General features: G+C 40.1%; 1 protein-coding gene across 5 annotated transcripts in view; it reads right to left on the bottom strand.

The window, feature by feature from the left end:
* The window catches only part of LOC131232625 (uncharacterized), a 54546-nt gene that overhangs the window by 11955 nt on the left and 20268 nt on the right, over window positions 1-22323 (bottom strand). For 4 of the 5 annotated variants that reach the window (XM_058228994.1, XM_058228991.1, XM_058228990.1 and 1 more), the window contains one exon: window positions 7584-7655. In XM_058228994.1, coding sequence (XP_058084977.1) covers window positions 7584-7655 — 72 coding nt within the window. Of the gene's footprint in view, window positions 1-7557; window positions 7656-22323 lie in introns of all 5 variants that reach the window. The other variant, XM_058228992.1, reaches the window with a different exon arrangement.

The following is a 22323-nucleotide window of genomic DNA, read 5'->3' as shown; positions in this document are numbered from 1 at the left end:
ACAGGAATAGATTGCAAGCCGAAACGTTGGATTAGCTTGTCTGCATGTATTATACGCAGTCTTCGAAATATCGATACTATCGGCCGATATTATCGTTATCGCACCACTGCGAGACGATACACTCGCGATAACCCCCGGAAGATACCAAAAAATCCAAAATCCAGATATCGGCCGATATATCGTCGATATCGCACCAAAAAACCCAAAAATTTGAATTAGAAAAAAAAGGAAAAAAGAAATCAGAGAGTACCTAGCTGTAGCGATGATCGGAGGTGGGCCATTCGACATGTAAGTATGATTCCGGCGAGGAATCGGCCGATTTTCTTGCCATTTTCTTCTCTTTCTCGGAGATTCCGGCGAGGAATCAGGCCGGATCGACGAACCGTTCCTTCCGGAACGAGATTTGAGAGGTTGCATGCGTGAAAGACGGATCGGACTGCGTGGATGGGGGTAAAAATGGAGAGGGAAAGCGAAAGAGGGGCGCGGATGAGGAACGGATGAGTCCGTACGATGCCTTTTTGATTTTCACTGGCCGGAAGACTTATTAGGGTTCGGAAGCTGCTATTTTGACCAAAATACCCCTTGACTGTAAGGGTAAGCAGCTGTAGAAGGAAGGGTATTTTGGTCTCAGTAAACTCACTTGGGCCCACCTTTAATGTATGTGGTCCATCCACGCCGTCCATCGGTTTTTCCATCTTATTTTAACGGTTGACCCCAAAATTTAATCATACCCAAAGATCAAGCGGACCATACCATAGGAAATAGTTGGAATAATGATTTCCACCATTGAAACCTTTTTAGGGCCCACAGTCATGTTTACATGCCATCCATACTGTTAATAACGTCATTCTTACTGGGATGAACTGAAAACACAAATATTAGCATGATTAAAAACTTTTGTTGGCCCATGAATATTTCGACTGTGGACGTTCAATTATCCCGTTTTCAGCCCAGTTGAGTATTGGATACGGTTCATTTTTGGCCTCATATCCTAAAATGCACTCACAAAACGGATGGACAGAGAGGATTTCTCACAAACATCACAATGGACCCCACCTGGGTTCCCGGCGCATGAACTTCTTGCGAAAAGCTTTCGCAGGAAATCCGCGTCCGAAACGGATTGGCTACTCCCACGGGCACCAGCCAATGGCTAGTGGTTGGTGCTCTGTGGGCCCCACCATGATGTATGTGTTTCATCCTTTCTGTCCACCTATTTTTATAGATCATTTTATGTTATGAGAGAAAAAATGAGGTATATCGAAATATAATCTGGACCACATTACAAAAACAGTGTTGAATGAACGTTGACCATTAAAAATGTTTTGGGAGCCATAAAAGCTTTGGATTAAGCTGATATTTACTTCTTCCCTTCATCTAGGTCTTTATGATCCAATCAACAGATTGGATGTCAAATAAACAGTGCAGTGGGCTTTAGGAGGATTTAAATGGTGGATATCCAATCATTATTGTTTTCCTGTGGTGTGGTCCACCTGAGATTTATATCCCTATAATTATTTTTATTAAATCCTAAAATGATCCGTAAAAATGGATGAACGGAATGGATGAAACAAATACATTATGTTGGGGCCCACATCGCACCGACCGTGGCTGGTGTCGGGGGAGTTCTCCCGCGTCGCGCGGATACTGACATGTTGCGTAGCCAGACTGGCTACTAAATTGACGTCACCAAGTTTTGTGGGGCCCACCATGATGTGTGTTGTATCTACACCGTCCATCCACTTGGCTAGATAATTTTAAGGCATGAGACAAATAATGAGTCAGATCCATATTTGGAGTGGACCCCACCACATAAAACAGTGGGGAGAGGGATGCCCACCGTCCATCCATTTCTGGAATTTTACTTCTTCAGTTCTTCTTTTGCTTTTCAATGAATTTATTGTGTTTTCATACATGACTATGATATATTTATAAATATCATGCATCCAATTTAAATATAGTTGCATTAGTTCATCGCATAGCTTAGGACCCTATACAAAGGAAACTTATTATGTGCATATTTTTTTTGAGATGTTATTATTTAAAAGTGTGTATTAAGGGTTTTCTTAACAATCCCCAAAGTTTCATTAAAAAATTCAACCATTTTCTCAATGTTTCCCCATGTTTCCCAAAAAGTGCGATAAACTATGCGATACAAACGATATATCCCGTGCGATAACCGATACGTATCTGTATCCCAAGGGTGCGATACATAGTGTGATACCGATATTTCGAACACTGATTATACGTGAACCTGTATTAAAGAATGGAAAGCATGTGGCGAATTTGGTTTATGAAGGTGACTTCAATCCAATAAGCTTGGACCACATTTACAATGAGGAGGACCCACTTCTATCTTTGTTGGAATAAAGGAAGAAACAAGTAGAAGAAAATAAAGAAATTGAGGTCAATGACTAAGAATTATACACGAGGCAGCAACAGAGTCACGTAACTGTCTTGGATCTAGAGAAGGTTCCACTTGTTAGTGCACTTATTTACACCCATGTTTGTCAATTACGTGACTAGTTTTGTCTTGTAGTCGGATGAGTTCTTGGCAAGTGAAGACCGGCGACGCAACTAGAACAAAAGCATCAAAGCCACATTGAAGACGAAGAAATGCTTCTACGATCTTGACCTTGCAAATAGATGATCCCAACCCAAATAGGAATACCACTTAGGTCATCTATTCTAAGCCAATCCCAAATCCATACTTTATATCCTATAGTCTTGGCTTTTGCATATCCCAAGTTGTTGAAAGATTAAAAGGACCTAAAAAAAAAAGAAAAAAGGAAAATCTGTCCGCCTTCGGTAGGAAGGTGTCACCGAATGTCACCTTTGGTATCACCAAAGATACCTTCAGTGTTATTGAAGGGACTCAAAACTGTCCAGCAACCTCACGACTATAATTTGGTATCACCGAATGCATAATTCGGTGACACCGACTGCCACAGACGAACAATGTTTGGTGCCACCAAAATGGACATATTTTGAACAACAACTTGAGGGATTAATTCGGACTACCGAATGATATTTCGGTACCACCGAAGCAAGTTCAGTGATACTGAAGGTCACTTCGGTAGCACCGTAAACTAGCCGTTTTATAGCCGTTTTCTATCCATTAGAAGCTTTTATCTATAAAAGTGGCCTGTAGAAACTTGCAAAATCAATGGAAATAGGCACCATAGAGTCTCTAGTGTATCCCAAGCTTATCCTAGCGCATTTAGACTCTATCCATACAAGTTCATGTTTTCTTCATTGTGATCCTTCACTCATATATGAGCATTCAAAGCTCCTATTTAATGAAGAACATGAACTCGTGCCTTCTCTAGAGTTCAAAGACCAAACCAATAGGTATATCATTGGTTCTTTGATACTTTAGAGCTTTCATAGGTTGAATCCCTTAGGAAATCCACTCATTATCCTAGATAGGAGATTCAACCAACTCTCATAACCTTGGTCACCTTTTAGGTACATCTTATGCAAGGTTTTTTATCATGAAGCATAGCCAACAGGTAAATCCAAGCTACATGATTGGAGGAGCACCGGGAAGCTGATTCAAGCTCGAGAGCGCAGAGATCTAGTAACCCGAGACAAGCTACAAAAGAGAACTCATTCTGACAAGTGTCATTTTAAGAGTTCATAGTTTAGTCTCTTTCCTCGTGTAGGATTGAGACTAAGAGTTTGCTATCAACAAACTTGATTAGGTTCCTAGTGTGGGACTTTGGCCGGTGGGCCTAAACATAGGTGCCTTGTGTGGGACCTTGGTCGGTAGGCCTAAACGTATGTGCCTTGTGTGGGACCTTGGCCAGTGGGCCTAAACGGTTGGTGCCTAGTGTAGGACCTTGGCCAGTGGGCCTAAACGTGCGTTCTAGGTGTAGGACCTTTGCTCTTGCGAAGAGCATAAATTTGCATCCTTAGTATAGGACTGTAAAGGTTATTGGTGAACCTATTTAAAACCATTGATAGTGAAATCCGGTGCACTCTAAGATTGAGTGTGGATGCCACGAGTGGAGTAGGCACGTAGCCGAACCACTATAAATACTTTTGTTTGGAATGTTCATTTACGCATTTGTTTAATCATGCTTATATATGCTTAAATGTTTAAATTTGTATACATGATTGGATAAATGTTATTCATTGATAGGAAGCACATTCCACACACAAGCACACAACACTAGGCTAATTATTATATCTGCAAATCTTTAATAGCCTTTGTGATTGGATCCTCTAACTGGCTTGGAAGTAGTTAGAGCTATATTGCCTTACTTGCTTAAAAGTGAATACCCATTTGAGTTAGGCAATTAGGATTTTATTTAAATAGGAAAATTATTAGAAAAGTCCTATTCACCCCCTCTCTAGGACATTGCCTCATATTCATTCTTCAGTATCAATGATATAAACCACAATTTCACCACCTACCAAAGATTTAACTCGAGATAAGAGTACTGACAACAACACAACTAAGAAGGATGAAGATAGCGGTAACGATGATGCACCACCTGTTGGTCCTACTTTTGGTGTTGCTCGGCAAATGAGAACATGACTTTCTTCCAAAAGCGATACTGATGAGCATCAATAGGGTAAGGAACGTTGAACCTATGATTGTACAAGTCACGATGCGACCAGCTGGGGGGCAGCATTATGGGAAGGTAGGCACCAGTGGCACCATAGGAAATCAGACCACTTGTGGATTTAGAGATGAGTCATATGACCATGGATGATATATGCAACTTGTTAAGGTACTTTCATATTGGGCTACACTTGTTCAATATAATCTATATGGTCAATATGGTAATATTGGGGGTACAAATATCCAGATACGGATCTGATCTCAGTTCCACTCTCAGTCTCAGTACTAGTACTAGGGGTAGGGGCAGGGGCAGGGGCAGGGGCAGGGGCACGAGTACGGCTATGGTGGTGGCCACGGGTCATCATCTAGTACTTATTCTTACCCAGGTTGCACGTAGCAGATGCCTAGTGGCAGCTAGTGTTTTAAATATCAACGATATCGGCTGATATATCCCATGATATATCTTGTATCCCACCATTGCGATACAAAACGCACAAATAGTACAATATATCTCACATGTTCAATCCAGAGAGCATTTTCGAATTTTAATCCTTTTATTTTATGTAAATCATGTTAAATTAATGTCAAATTGTTACAAATCCATGATTTTTAATTTTTTCATGAAAAATCATGGATTGGGAGCTTCGATTTCGAGATTTGGAGGAGATTGACCGAGTTGCGGAAAATTGAAAAAAATCAAAATTTCCCAATTTCTCGCAAATCATTTGCAATCTTTGTGTCCAAACATCAAATCAAACATGTATGTAACCTAATCTAGTGATTCTTCTTTTGCTTTTGAATGTATTGCTTATGTTTCCACACATCTTCTTACATTTTTAAATTATATGAATAGACATTGAATATACTTGCATCAATTCAGTTAGACAACGCATAGATTAGGACACCATACAAAGAAAACATATTGTGTGTACTTGTTTTTTGTAATGTTTTGATTTACAAGTGTGTATTGATGTCTTTTTTTAACAATCACCGAAGTTCCATTGAAAAATTCAACCAATTTCCCAATGTTTCCGCATGTTTCCAACAACAGCAATACATTACACGATACAACCGATATATCCCATGCGATAACCGATACGTATCTGTATCCCAAGAATATGATACATAACGCGATACTGATATTTCGAACACTGGTGGCAGCGAGGATTGTGATTAATCATCCTCGGGATTCATTGTTATGGCCTTCACCTCTGGATCTAATTATTATAGATAAGCGCCTATTCTATAGGTGCAATTGGATGATGACAGTGTGAAGGTCAATCAACCACATGTAAGAATTTTTTCTTTCTGGTGGTGACTAGAGTACTAGACTGGTGGTGAGTGACACAAATGGTATATGCAACTGTAAATTGTAAATTTGTAGTATTTTTGTATTTATAACACATTTTCCATATTTATATAAATATAAATAATTAATTATCTCGTATACATCCATCATTGATGCTTCAATTATCTTATTTAAATTGAATAATTGACAACAGATATTTAGGAAATGAAATAAAATCAGTAGACAATCCGAAGAAGCATTCTTACCAGAGAGTGGACCAATACGCCATCATAAATAAGTTCAAAAGTAGAAAAGAATACATATTTGGAATCCTCTAAATATGTTGGAATTTTTTTCATTTTTTTTTTTGAAAATTTCGTTAAAAAAAATTAAAATTGTTACGGGGGCATAATGACCGTTACACCTCCTGTAACGGTGGGGACTGTTACGCCCACCATTACCGTAACAAAATATCTTGGTAATGACTCTTTAGTTGTACACTTGGAGGCCCCTTGTATGGATGGGTGTAATTATAGAGATATGCTCCACTTGTAATACTAACCACAATTTGGATGGTCTGGATTAATGTACTGTGGTGTCGTGTGATGAGGATTAGTCACCACCATTTAAAAAATGTGTTGAACTAATAGGTAATAAAAAATATAAAAACTTAAGAATTCCAAGCTTTTCTCCATAGCATACACTACCTACGCAACATGCTATGCTACCTATAGCATACACTACATACCATTTAGCTACGCGCTACTTGGGAGTAATTAGGAGTTGCCCTATTTGCATAAGCACCTTAGCTATGCTATGTTGTATAGTGCAGACTACACTACGCGATGAGCACTATTGAAAACATTGCAATGGAAAGAGTTTACATCTAAGCCAAGGGATTGATGCATCAAGACCACAAATCATACACAATGCCAAGGGTGGGTCGCACTTGCAGGCCAAGCCATGAAATTGAGCAGTAGGGCTGTCAAATTAAACAATGGCACAATTCAATCTATTAGTCCAATAAGTGCTCTAGTGACCAATCGAACTATCCTAACCACCAAGCATCAGACCCACTTTGTTTATTAATCACATGGTTAAGAGTTTTAGTCCGTCAATTTCTAATTTTAACTTCAATTAGTGGAGATTTTCTTTTTCTTTTTTCTAGAAACTAGTTGAACTAGTAATAATTGGAATCATGCTCAAGTTGGGAAACAAAAGTTATGAAGTTCTATATTATACTGGACCATTATATTCTAGAGCCATCATTATTTCTTTAATGATTAAAGACTTTTTTTCTTTTCTTTCCTTTTCTTTTAACCCGTGAAGGGAGAATGTTTTGGAGTGTAATGCTCCCAAAATAGTAATGTGATGCCTTAGACCTCTTCGTGTGGTGTGATCTTAGAAACAGTTGACATCAAATTCAACACCCTTTTATCTTCTTATTTCTGAATTTTTTTTTTGCAAATCACATGTAGATCTTGTTGGTGAGTTATGTCCAAACATCTGGTATGTGGACTTTAGATTCAGTTTTATGCTAGCTGGGAGCAATTTCTACTCCATATTTCTGTCAGTATTAGGGTCAAAGATCCAAGATATAGTAACACATGTAGTCTTGGATGGCATGTTGAACAATGGTTTTGTAGAAATGAGTGAGAAACCATATATTATATCAAGAATGAAACTAAAATATGAGTTCAACCCAACAATCAAAGAAAGGAAACCCACTAATGAGTTAAACTCCGAGATGGCCACGCCCTCCACACTCCAAGCACATGATGTTCCCAGTGCCTCCACATCCTACATCACAATTAACAGGTCTAGAAGATTAGAAGAAACATATCTAAAGACAATCAAAAAGAATATGATTCTGCATGAATTAAAGTAGGAAATCAAGGACATGAACGCACGCACGCACCCAACAACTTAAAGGTAAAATCCTAGCAGCATCTGTGGTAAAAGATTAAAATGGTGTTGGCTCAGCAAATGCTTTAACTTTGTATCAAATTGCTGAAATGGAAAGCATTTGATAGATCAAGAAGGTAAATGCCCTTCTTGTTCATAGAATCAAGGAAGTGGGAAAATGTATTTATTTAATCCACCTCAAAAAACTGAAGAAAGGTGTGGTAGTCCAAAGATGATGATCAGGGGATTTTGGGAAAAGTCATGAGTTATGACTGCATCAAACCTACGAAGAGTGATATAAAAAAGAATTTGGCTGATTTTGTTGAGATTAACAAAGATATGCCTAGAAGTTCTATGTCAACCAGTGCTTTAAATAGTGTAGCATTCACCCCTTTTAAGTATGAGGTGTAAGCTACACAGCATGCAGTGTAAGCCCCATGCTACTTTTAGATTTTTAAATAAGGCTGCACTTGGTTGCACCAAATATCATGAAATTTCATCAATCAAAACATCCTAAAATAATAGGAAAAGTAGGGCAAAGATTAAGTATAAAGATAAAGAAATAGCAAAGGAACTGATTTAACATTGTTACTTATATTATTTTTACTAACTAATTTTCATTGAAAATAGTGGAACAAACCATTGAAAACATTAGTTAATCTTAGTGTTTAGTGAAAAATAACTAGTAGTGTAAGCTACATAGCATGTAATGCAGGCTACGCAGCACGTAGTGTATGCTAATTAAAGTGTAGCATAGGCTACACATGACTTCAGCTATTTTCATGAGCTACACAGATTGAGGCTGCTATGCAGCGTAAGCTATTTAAAACACTGATGTCAACCAGGCTGAAAATGCAAAAAAAGATGACAGCACACTTCAGCTAAAAATTAAGACTCATTCGCGGAGCTATGATGGAAAGGAATTAATCACAAATGATCAAGTTAGAATTTCTAGACATTGGAAAACGAGTATTACCTAAGATCTGGTGGTTAAGTTTGATCCTCAAGCAACAAAGTGTATCTTCCTTCAGCATTCAAGAACTCAAGAGGGGGTATATATGTTATTGCCTGCGTCTTCGAAAAAATGTGTGTGCTGATGTTAACATTTTTGAGACCACACCCTTCTACTCTAATAACAGGACATTCCTTAAGAGTGATTGTCTTGACTCAACACTAAACAGTTCTTCAACTGCTCTTCCAACTTATGCTGTACTTGATTTTGCTTGGCCCAGGCCCGGCCCATTGCCAACCCTAGTAAAGATTCCAGCAGAGTCTAAACTTCAAGTTTATACAGAGAAAGAAGATATGCAATCAAGCCCATCATCCACTACATCTACTTCCAAAACTGAAGATCCAGCCTCACAACTTACACAACCACGTCCTCAATCGAGTCAAAACTTCTAGTTGCTCCTAGAACAGGAAAACATTCTTTCACCAATCATCCCATTTCTCATTTTATCTCTCTGTTGTCTATCTTCTTACTATCAGAAATTTACCCTATTGCTTTCTTCTCTTTTTGGTCCCCAAGTCCTATCAGGAGGCCTTATCACATAGTGAGTGGAAGAAAGCTATGGAAGAGGAGATGGCTGCCCGACAACAATGATACTTGAGAGCAGTGTTTTAAGCATCGACGATATCGGACTATATATCTTGTATCCCACCTGTGTGATATGAAACACACAAGTAGTGGGATATATCCTACATGTTCGATCTAGCGAGCATTTTCAATTTTTGATCCTTTTTTTTTTCTGTAAATCATGTTAAATCAGTGTTAAATTGTTACAAATCCGTGATTTTTCATGTTTTGCATGAAAAACCATGGATTGGGAGCTTCGATTTCGAGATTTGGAGGAGATGGGCCGAGTTGCGAAAAATTGAAAAAAATCAAAATTTCCCAATTTCTCGCAAATCGGTTGCAATCTTTGTGTCCAAACATGTATGTAACGTGATTTAGTGATTCTTCTATTGCTTTTGAATGTATTGCCCATGTCTATGTTTCCACACATCATCTTACATTTATAAATTATATGAATAGACTTTGAATATACATACATCAATTCAATTAGATAGCGCATTGATTACGACCCTATACAAAGAAAACTTCTTATGTGCACTTGTTTTTTGTAATTTTTTGATTATAAGTGTGTATTGATGTCTTTTTTAACAATCACTGAAGTTTCATTGAAAAATTCGACCAATTTCCCAATGTTTCCAAGAACAGCGATACATTACACGATACAACCAATATATCCCATGCAATAACTGATATGTATCTGTATCCCAAGGGTGCGATATGTAACACGATACCAATATTTCGAACACTGTTTGAGAGTTCACTGATCTATGGTAGGAAAGCATGTTGTTGGGTGTACATTAGAATATACTATCAGGTTTCTACCAGATGGAACAATTGAGTGACTAAAGGCATCTGGTCGATAAAGAGCACACTCGAACACTAGGAATCAACTATTCTGAGACATTTTCTCTAGTTGTTAAGCTCAATTCTATCAGAGTTATTACCTCAATAGCAGCGAATCAATGTTGGCCACTTTCCCAACTTGATGTTAAGAATGCCATCTTGCATGGGGCCTTAATGGAGAAGCCTCCTAGGTTTAGGGAGAGTCAGATAAGGTCTGTAGTTAAAAAATCATAAATAAATAAATATTAATAGCTTAAAACAATCTCCCCATGTGTGGTTTGATAAATCTAGGGAGGTGTCAATGGCTTATGGACTGCAACAATGTGAAGCTGATCACTCGGTTTTTATTCCACAAGTGCTTCTAGTCTGTCGTGTTGGTTATTTATATGGATGGCATTGTGGTTATGGGCAGTGATAGAAAGGGAAATAAAGAACTGAAAACGTATCTGCAACAACATTTCTATACATTGGATTGGGACACTTCAGCATTTTATGGGTATAAAAGTTGCAAGGTCTACCTCAAAGGAAATGTGCTATGGATCTTCTAAAAACTGCTTCCAACTAAAGTTAAAATAAAAACATCAGCACGCAAATTGGTTGGTTAGCATATTTACCTAACAATCACAAGGCCAAAAATAGCATATGCTATTAGCATTATGAGCTAGTTCATGCATGCTCCTAGAGTCCACCATATAGATGTTGTTGTACGCATTTGTCAGATCTTAAGCAGCATTGGGATGAGTGCTCTTATATAAGCCTAATGGTCATCTTCGAAATGAAGGTTACTTCGATGCAGACTAAACTGGATCTACATCTGACAAACAATCTACCAATGGTCATTACAGATTTTTTGAGTGGCAATTTAGTTACGAGGGAGAGTAAAATCAGTGTTGTGACTCAGTATAGTGCAGAAGCAGAATATATAGCTAAGGCCCACAATACTTGTAAACTAGTGTGCTAAGAACTTGTTCAGAAAAGATGGGATTCTTAGTAAAGGAGCCTATGCAGATGTTTCATGATAATTGAGCAGCTTCAAAAATTGCCAATAATCCTGTTTTTCATGACAGGACCAAGAACACATCAACAAAGATTGCCACTTCATTCTTGAGGTCTCTAAAAACAAAATATGAGGCGGTTTCTCTGTTCTTAACAAACAGGAAATTTCCTTATTGTGCACTCATCTTGTACATGTGGTGCCCATGGTTGGTTTATCCAAGCCATTGATCTGATGCAGTGGCTTGGAAAAACCAACCAAGGTACCCACATGTATAGGATCAATGCACAGTGAAGTTTGCAACTTAGCCTCATGAAATATACACCCTATATGTCAAATCTCAAGATCAACTTGCAATGTGTTCCTCAAGGCACTGAGTGAAGGTCAACACGAAAGAGTTTATTCTAAGATAGGTATCGATAATATCTACTCACCAACTTGAGGGAGAGTGTTGATATGTGGCTATTGAACTATATGGATCAGATCCTTGGCCACATGAATGTATGGCCCATATCTAGTACTTCTGATTAATGCACTCCCAAGGTATCCCATATCGGTATCAGTGGGCACGCCCACCGATACCGATACAAATACGGGGGTGTATCGGCGATACAGGGGCGTAACGGCCTGTAACGGTGCAATTTTATTTTATTTTTTGCCAAAAAGATATGGATTAAATCCGGAATATTCTAAGCAATCCAAATATGCATTCATTTATAAATTGGAACATGTTTATGGTGGTGTAACGGTCCACTCTTTAGTGAGAAGCTGTATCGGACTATCTGATGAATTTATGAACCAGACAACCTAGTATTGGCTATAGATATTTTATATTTAATTATCTAACTATATAATATCAATATGAATTAATTAGAATGAATCTAATACCAAAATATCTCATATTTGTAGGTATTGGTGTATTACATACCTTGTGACTTGTGTTTTTATTTCAACATACAATCTAGGGACTTTTATGTCCAATTATATAATTCATATATCTAACAAATTAATATAATTTTTCCCAATAAATCTTAAGAAAAAATTTGAAATTATATTCAAGTAAATAGTGTTGTCGATTTAGAGCTGATTTGGTGGACAATTTGATGCCCCAAATCAACGTTAAATTCATGCAATCTATTAGCACTTATCTCACTAATGGATTGGAGGATATTTATTGAATAGTGATGAATGAAAAATATCAAATGATCCTATTTCAGAAAAACAAGTGTTTGCAAATTAACGGTGAAAATCATTTAAATAATTTGATTTTGGAATTGTGACATGGCAACAATAGTGCCATAATTTAATTTATTAATTTTGAGTTAATGTATGCCTCATGGACAATTTTTACGGCCAAGGCCCACCACGATGTATGTATTGTATATCCATGTTGTCCATCCTTTTTGCCAACTCATTTTAGGGCATGGTCCAAAAAATGAGGCAAATCCAAATCTTTGGTGGACCACGCAGTAGGGATTGAATTCCCACAATTAAAACTTTTATTATTATTATTATTATTATATTTTTTATTTTTAAGCTGCGACTTTTGTTTTCCTTGATCCAAGTCCATGCAACCTTATCAGTAGTTTTGATGGTAAATAAACATAAAACAATGCAAGTGCACAGTGGGCCTTCAATCCTACTGTGCGGTCCACTTGAGATCTAGATCTGCTTCATTTTAGGGACCATACCTTGAAATGATCAGGAAAAACTGACGGGTGGCATGGATATATAATATAATACATAAATCAAGGTGGGCCGCATGCATCAAAACAGTGCAAGTGCACTAAGCGGCGTGCGCCACAAACCACTTTTTAAAAAAAAAGGGGCGTGGCTGTTTTATAGCCACGCCACCCGTTCATTTTTTCGAGACCAAGAGAGATGGAGAAAGAAATGAGAGGGAAAAAGAAAAAATGAGAGGGAAAGAAAGGGAAAATAAGAAAGAGGAAGAAAACGAGAGGGAAAGAAAGAGAAAACGATAGAGAAGAAGAAGAAGGAGAAAACAAGAGGGGGGGGAGGGGGGGGAGGGGCCGCAACCGCAGCAGGGCCGCAGACGCAGCCCGAGAAGGAGGAGGAGGAGGAGAAGAAGAAGAAAAGAAAGGAAAAAAATGTATGGTTTTTTTTTCCCTATTTTCTTTCGGCCCGTAATGGATGTTAGGGTCACAGAATCAAGGGGGGGCCCGTTTCAACCCCATATCACGTAATGGCCTGGGCCGTTACCGTTACGTATCGGCCGATACGGTAACGGATACAGGACACCCTGTGCACTCCATATACTCTGTTCTACTCCATATCAGAAGTGGTCATTTTGGGCCTTAGATATGAATGATTAGTGAAATAGGATTTCTAAAGCCAACTGCAGATAGTTATGATGATGACTATTACAAGGCAAGTTGCTTAAAAGCTCTTAGAACTAAGAAGTGTTCCCAGCACGGAAGGAATTCTCTTTGATCTAATTTGTTTGCTACCAACTCAATCAATATCAACAACATGTCGTGACACTGACGTTGGTTACGACGACGTCAAGTTGGCGGCGGAGGAAGACTCAGCATTCAGGCGAGCCGTCCTGTGGTGTGGTACGTAGTGGTAATAGTACGCCCTGCCAAAACAGCTTCATCGCAATATTTTGCATATGCTTCAGAAGAATATGCAAAGACAATAGCTTTCTTCAATCCATTGTAGCTATTGTAAGATGGAAATGCCTAAAGTTTCTCTTTGCAAATGAGTATTAACTTTTTTCCAATATATTGAGAGAGAGAGAGAGGTTCCTCTGACCCAAGACCCTAACCTAAATTTATCAAGCCTGATTCTAGTGGCAACTCATATGGATCCCCCACTTACTTGACATTCTTTTATGGGTAAGTTGTTGACGTAGGACAGCCCTAATTATGATGCATGCTCATGGAAATAATTAAACAGCGGAAATAAAAGGAATAAATGATCTAAAATTCTAACAATAATCATCATAACTGAGAAAATCATAAAGGAAACATGCAATGGAGCAGGCCATCACTACAACTATGGAGTATGGAATTCAATTACTACTTAGGTTGGATCCGGCGAGGGTTGAGACCTCCCGATCTTGCATGGTCACACCCAATCGATCAATGAAGATCACTAGTCCGAAGAACCAAGAAGTTTCTCGGATTAGGGATTTGAGAATTTGGGGATTTAGGGTTTAGATCGGTTCTCAAGATTTTGATCGAAGAGGACTTAGCCAAAACAAAAAAAAAATAGAAGAAAGAAAGTTATTACCTTGAGGAAGTTGGAGGGGCACAAGAAGAAATTAGAAGAAGAAGATCAAGGGGAGAGAAGAAGCACCATTAGAGAGAAGAGAGGAAGGAGGCAACCAAAGGGTTTGCTTTTCATTCATCAATAGTTGAAATTCGTGTTTAGGGCTTTACCCCACTTAAATAAGCAAATAAAGACATAAAATTACTAAAATACCCCTAGAATAAGCAAATAAAGATATAAGATTACTAAAAGACCCCTAACTAAGTCAAAAATTGCACAAATAACATAAGTATGGGAAATTTTGTGCGCTCGGTCTTCTTTCTCCAATCTTCCTTCACATGTGTCTTCCCTAAGTGGGGTCTTTTTATGTCCAATCACATGTGAAAGGTCTTCAACTCCTCAATATTCGCCTATCCACAAGGACGGCACTTGTGGTTGGCGCTTTCTTCGTTGGTACACCTTGAATGCACCTGTGTCCGCATCAATTCCCCTCGGGTGAGAAAAACTCGACTCCGACGAGTTGAAACTTTTGTAGCGCTCGAGTAGATCTGGATCAATACCTTGCAATGCGTCGCCCGACAGCCATGTAGATTCAGACGATGGTTTGTTTTTCCACCTGACAAGATACCTTTGGAAACCCCCATCTCTCGTGGATACTATCTCGTCATCCAAGATTTCCTCAATTGCTTCTTTATAGGTAATGGGTGGAGGAGGTGGTGGAAGGGGTTGGGTAGCAAACTCAGAAAAAGGCCATGAAAGGGACGATGTATCAATAATGGGAGTATGGGCACGGACTAGATCTTCCACATTAAAAGTTGGATTAATGCTCATTTCAGGTGGAAGGTCAACCCGATACGCGTTGGACCCAACCTTTTGTAATATCTTGAATGGTCCAGCACTACGCGCTTGTAATTTCTTTGCAGATCCTTGAGAGAATCGCTCTGGCCTTATTCGCACCATTACATAGTCTCCTTCTTGAAATTCTTGCACTTTACGATGAGAATCAGCTGAAACTTTATAATCATTATTGCTCTTATTTAACCGCTGTCTAATATGTGTATGCAAATCATGAATATGGCGTGCGAATGCATCGGCTGACTCAAAAGACCTTTGGGTAATAGACATAGGTAAGAGATCTATGGGCATTCTAGGTTTATAACTACTTACAATTTCAAAAGGACTCAACCTTGTAGATCTATTAACTGACCCATTATAAGCAAGTTTAGCAGTTGGTAAAATTAGGTCCCAAGTCTTAACATGTTCACCCACTAGACAACGTAGAAGATTTCCAAGGCTACGGTTTACCACTTCAGTTTGACCATCTGTTTGTGGGTGGTAAGTAGTAGAAAATTGCAAACGAGTTCCCATAATGTGCCACAGTGTCTTCTAAAAATAGCTAGTAAATCGAACATTATGATCAGACACTATGGTTTTAGGTAACCCATGGAGACGCACCACACCATAAAAAAAAAGACGAGCAACATGAGACGCATCTGACGTCTTCGAACATGGGAGGAAATGCGCCATTTTAGAAAAACGGTCCACAACGACAAAAACGGAATCGTGCTTTTTTATAGTCTTGGGAAGCCCGAGCACGAAGTCCATACTAATGTCTTGCCACGGAGCATGTGGCACTGGTAATGGCGTGTACAGCCCGGTATTTTGCTTTCTTTGCTTTGCCAGCTGACATGTTCGACACTGCCCTAAAACTTTGGCTACGTCTCGCTTGAGGCTTGGCCAATAGAAACGATCTTCCACGAGGGCAATGGTCTTATCACGACCAAAATGGCCAGCTATCCCTCCTGAATGAAGCTCCCAGATGAGGAATTCACGAAGGAACATACGGGGAATACAAAGTCTGTCTCCCTTGAAAAGAAAGCCATCTTTAAGAACATATTCACCCATAATATGCTGGTCACTAGAGAATGACGCGTAAGTACCCCCAAAATCAGGACATATGGGGTATTCATCTTTCAGTTGCTCAAATCCGACTACCTCTACACTCAAGGAGTTGAGCAACGCCACTCTCCTACTAAGGGCATCCGCTGGTTTGTTTTCAACCCCGGCCTTGTGTTTCAAAACAAACGAATATTCCTGAAGAAACGCTACCCACTTGGCATGCCTTGGGTTGAGTTTCTTCTGAGAATGCAAATATCTCAAAGCCTCATGGTCAGAAAACAAAACGAATTCTTGCAATAGGAGGTAGTGTCGCCAATGTCTCAGGGATTGCACTACCGCATAAAATTCTTTATCGTAAGTAGAGTGTTTTTGTTTTGCCTCATTCAGTTTCTCACTGAAATAAGCCACTGGGTGTCCTTCTTGACTCAACACTCCACCTATACCGACACCAGACTCATCGCACGCTACTACAAAGACTTTAGAAAAGTCAGGTAAACGCATGACAGGAGCTTCCACCATCTTGCCCTTAATTTCTTTAAAAGCCTTGACGGCAGCTTTAGACCACACGAACTCTCCCTTTTTCATGCACTCGGTAATGGAAGCCATGATCGTGCTAAAAACCCTAATAAACCGACGATAAAAAGTTGCTAGGCCGTGAAAACTTCACACCTCATGAATGTTCCTTGGTTCTGGCCACTCAACTATGGCCCTGACTTTTTCAGGGTCTACGCGCATCCCTTCAAATGACACTATAAATCCTAAGAACACAACTTGGCTAGACATGAATGCACATTTCTTAAGATTAGTGTACAACTTTTCCTTCCTAAGGACACTACAGGCCTTCTTTAAATGTTCAAGGTGTGATTCCTTAGTGGTACTATAAATAAGAATATCGTCAAAGTACACCACTAGGAATTTTTCCATGAACGGCCTCAAAGCTTGTGTCATCACCCGCATGATGTGTGCGTTAGTCAAGCCGAAGGGCATGACCAACCACTCATACAACCCATCTTTCGTCTTAAACGCCGTCTTCCACTCATCTCCGGGGCGTATACGAATTTGGTGATATCCACTCTTGAGGTCTATCTTAGAGAATATAGTGGACTGGCCATCATGTCAAGCATATCATCAAGTCTAGGTATAGGGAACCTATACTTGATACTAATTTTGTTTATGGCACGGCTATCCACACACATGCGCCACGTGCCGTCTTTCTGGCGAATGCAGGCACGGCACCCGGGCTCATACTCTCTTGGATGAAACCCTTTTGCGAAGCTCATCAACTTGCTTCTTCAAACTCTGCGGAATGTCAGGTTCATCCTGTAGTGATGGAAGGTTCGGTAGAGTAGATCGGGACAAGATCAATGGCATGCTATCCCTCATAGGTGGCAACTCATTCGGTAAGTCTTCAGAAAATACATCACTGTATTCCTTCAGGACCGAGGTCACCTCACTCTGATGGAACCTCAGGTGTAATTTCTCTAGCCACAAGGGCATACACCATAGAATCCTCCTTAGCCTATTTTTCAATTGCGCTGATTATATGTAAAGACTTAGGTTTGGATTTCCCCATTTCTCTAAGCTCACTTGCCTTCTCATCCTTCTTCTTCCCTAGTGTATTCTCAGGTGGCATGGGATTAAGTTTGATCTTTTTACCATTATACATAAAAGTACACGCATTCGAACGGCCAAAGATCGTGACATCATTATCGAATAGCCACGGTCTACCTAGGATAACATGTCCCACATCCATAGGTAAAACATCACACCACAGGGACTCTTTGTATGACCCAAACTCGATGGGGACTAGACATTGTTGGGTGACAGGTAGGGATGTCTTGTCAACCCAAGAAACTTTATATGGGTCTGGATGAGATGTAGATTTCAGTTTTAAGCGATCTAAGGTGCTAGTGGAAATCACATTCTGACAACTTCCACTGTCCACTATCACCTTACAATTCTTTTTGCAAATCCAAATCTTTGGTGGACCACGCAGTAGGGATTGAATTCCCACAATTAAAACTTTTATTATTATTATTATTATTATTATTATTATTATTATTATATTTTTTATTTTTAAGCTGCGACTTTTGTTTTCCTTGATCCAAGTCCATGCAACCTTATCAGTAGTTTTGATGGTAAATAAACATTACAGTGGGCCATAATAAGTTTTTAACAGTGGGCCTTCAATCCTACTGTGCGGTCCACTTGAGATCTGGATCTGCTTCATTTTAGGGACCATACCTTGAAATGATCAGGAAAAACTGACGGGTGGCATGGATATATAATATAATACATAAATCAAGGTGGGCCGCATGCATTAAAACAGTGCAAGTTGTTCACTCCCCAAGTATAGGGTTGTGATGTAGTAATAAACTCGGTAAGACCGAGGTCGAATCCACAGGGACTGATACCTGTACGTTTCCTGAAACTAGGTAGAAATAGAACTAGTCTAGGATGCGATCTAAACCAAATAGAATTTAAGAAATAATTGTGGAATAGTTATCTAAAACTTTAAGGAATTCAGAGGAAGGAAACTAGGGATTCAGAGGATCCACTTGTAGAGATCAGGGAGAAATTATGCCTGCTTTAGAAATCATGGAATTTAACTAGACTTCCTTTGATATAGTTTTCAAGAGGTGAAGGGTATATGAATTAGAATGGATTCCATCATCTAACAATGCCCAGGAGACAAAGCAAACAACAGGATTAAACTAATTACCAACCAATCAACAATGTATGAGGATCAGGAAGGGTACTGTCATCCTACCATGCCCATGGAGCAATGATGAACAACAGGGCTTCCTGACTTCATAAACATAAAAAGGGGAAAGAAATATTCAAAGCCATTGCAAACCCATTGTAATTTCAGTCACAACAGACCATTAAAGACTAATAAAAATATTCCTTATAATAATCAACTAAATCAAATTAAGTTCAGAAATTTAATTTAAATGCATAGAATAGACTCTCCCATCTCGCTACAGGCTTCACCTCTTAGCCCTAGCTAAGAGGTTTAGCCACACATGAATGGCCTGAACAAATCAAATAGAAATAAAAAGAGAAAGAAAAGAACAAGAAGGAGAGAAACAAAGAACACCCTTACGTCCAGCAGCCAACCTCCATTCCCACGGCTGCCCTGTGCTCGTTTCTTCCTTCCTTCCAAAATTCCTCTTTCCCTACTCCATGTCCAGCCCCAAACTCTTGCTCCCTGCTTCCAAAACGAGACTCCAAGTCTCCTTCCTTCAATGCTTCTTCCCCACCAAAGACGAGCTCCCTCTCCTGAATTTCTTTCTCTCTCCCTGACGTGCAGCAGCAGCCCTGCTCCAGCGCTGATCTCCTCTCTCTTTCCCTCTCAACCAAGCCGTAGCTGCTCCTCTACACGCTCCAGCCGTGGATAGCAGAAAACCAAGGCTCCCTGTCTTCTCGTTTCTTCCCTCCTCTCTCACGTCTCGGCCCCTTCCTTTTTTCTTTCTTTCCTTTTCTTATAGGTAGGCAGGCCCTGGAGAGGTGTGCTGCCGTCCGTCCTGGAGTCGGAGTTGGTTTCTCTTCCGTTTACGCAGCTGAGTTCGTATGCGCAGAAAAAGCGCAAAACGACTTGTGTTTGGAGCGTATTTCCGGCATAATATCAACCTACCTATCAATTCTGAAAGCTTGGCTAGGGTATTAGCCTCCCTGTGTCTCTTCTGGACGGTCCGGATCACATATTCGACCACGAGCGTGATCGCACAACGGCCCAACAGCGGCCGGTTTTCTCGGACGCAGGCCTGCGAATTTCTTGCGCTGTGAAGTGCAGTGGGCCCATGATCGGTGTCGGAGGAGAAATCTACGCCGTCCATTAATCTCCCCTCGAAAAACTGGTTGGGAATGGTCAGTTTTGGGCTGATTTCGGTGTGGCCCACCGAATTTTCTCCCTACCGTCCGTCCTGCGTTTGGACTGTTAAAATCTGATCCACGTTTTTTTCAGGAAAAACCCCACCTAGGTCTTAGTGATATGGGCCGTAGAATTCTTATGGACGGTCCAGATTGGACCGCCGAATCAAGATGGTGGCCCACTGCACCCAACCGCGAGCTCTGTTTGTACGCTGGAAAGCATTCGAATTGGAGAGGGAGAGGGAGAGCTCGGTCAGCGGCCGTTTTTGACCGTGGTATGGTCTGGTGTGCCGTAGGTGAGACTGCTATGTGTGCACGCCCGCTGCATAAAGTACGTCCCTTAATGTTTCTACAAAATCCACACCGACCATCTGCTTACCCATCTCATTTTAAGCGTTGACCACAAACTTGAAGCAGATCCAAACATCAGGTGGGCCTTAAATTGTTGATGTGTGGGCTGATATATCCGTTGGGCCACTTCTACAATGATCTAAAGGCTAAAATTTGATATGTACGGTTAATTTATGGCCCTTAGGCCATGCATGCAGTTTTGAGCCAATCAGATGGCGGGAACTATGTGATCTTGCATTCTTCACCAATTTCGGGCCTCTTCAACGTGAATGACTTGATTTTCTCGGATCCCTGGCATGTAAATTCTTCAGTCTTGGTTCTCTGGAGTGTGTCCCTTGCCTTTAATGTCATCAGAGCGTTAAATCCATGCTTTGAGCTCCCTTTTCAGTCCATGCTCGTGAATACGCCCTGCATCACAAACACGATTAAATCGGGCCGTCAAACAGTACTATGTTTGTAAATCCTGGCAACAACTGGGGTCTGATATGCAATATTCGACCCTCAACACAAGTGCACTAAGTAGCGTGCGCCACAAACCACTTTTAAAAAAAAAAGGGGCGTGGTTGTTTTATAGCCACGCCACCCGTTCATTTTTTCGAGACCAAGAGAGATGGAGAAAGAAATGAGAGGGAAAAAGAAAAAATGAGAGGGAAAGAAAGGGAAAATAAGAAACAGGAAGAAAACGAGTGGGAAAGAAAGAGAAAACGAGAGAGAAGGAGAAAACGAGAGAAGAAGAAGAAGGAGAAAACGAGAGGGGGGGGCGGGGGGAGGGGCCGCAACCGCAGCAGGGCCGTAGACGCAGCCCGAGAAGGAGGAGGAGGAGAAGAAGAAGGAAAGAAAGGAAAAAAATGTACGGTTTTTTTTTCCCTATTTTCTTTCGGCCCGTAATGGATGTTAGGATCACAGAACCAAGGGGGTGCCCGTTTCAACCCCATATCATGTAACGGCCTGGGCTGTTACCGTTACGTATCGGCCGATACGGTAACGGATACAGGACACCCTGTGCACTCCATATACTCTGTTCTACTCCATATCAGAAGTGGTCATTTTGGGCCTTAGATATGAATGATTAGTGAAATAGGATTTCTAAAGCCAACTGCAGATAGTTATGATGATGACTATTACAAGGCAAGTTGCTTAAAAGCTCTTAGAACTAAGAAGTGTTCCCAGCACGGAAGGAATTCTCTTTGATCTGATTTGTTTGCTACCAACTCAATCAATATCAACAACATGTCGTGACACTGACGTTGGTTACGACGACATCAAGTTGGCGGCAGAGGAAGACTCAGCATTCAGGCAAGCCGCCCTGTGGTGTGGTACGTAGTGGTAATAGTACGCCCTGCCAAAATAGCTTCATCGCAATATTTTGCATATGCTTCAGAAGAATATGCAAAGACAATAGCTTTCTTCAATCCATTGTAGCTATTGTAAGATGGAAATGCCTAAAGTTTCTCTTTGCAAATGAGTATTAACTTTTTTCCAATATATTGAGAGAGAGAGAGAGGTTCCTCTGACCCAAGACCCTAACCTAAATTTATCAAGCCTGATTCTAGTGGCAACTCATATGGATCCCCCACTTACTTGACATTCTTTTATGGGTAAGTTGTACTCGAACTGAGACTTCAAGTTGAAAGGCACACTATCTACCATTACAATATGAGTTAGAACCCAATAAAGGAGGGGTGCAAAACAAGGACTTCCCAGGAGGCCACTCATGCAGGCTTAATTGCAGAGTTTTGGTGGGATCTGGTGCATTAGTGCTTATACTTCCTAAAAAGGAGTTAAAGACCTTT

This window comes from Magnolia sinica, chromosome 18 (genome assembly GCF_029962835.1).
Source record: "Magnolia sinica isolate HGM2019 chromosome 18, MsV1, whole genome shotgun sequence".
Lineage (NCBI taxonomy): Eukaryota > Viridiplantae > Streptophyta > Magnoliopsida > Magnoliales > Magnoliaceae > Magnolia > Magnolia sinica.
The sequence above is the reverse complement of the archived record's forward strand: the minus strand, read 5'-3'. Positions and strand labels throughout refer to the sequence as shown.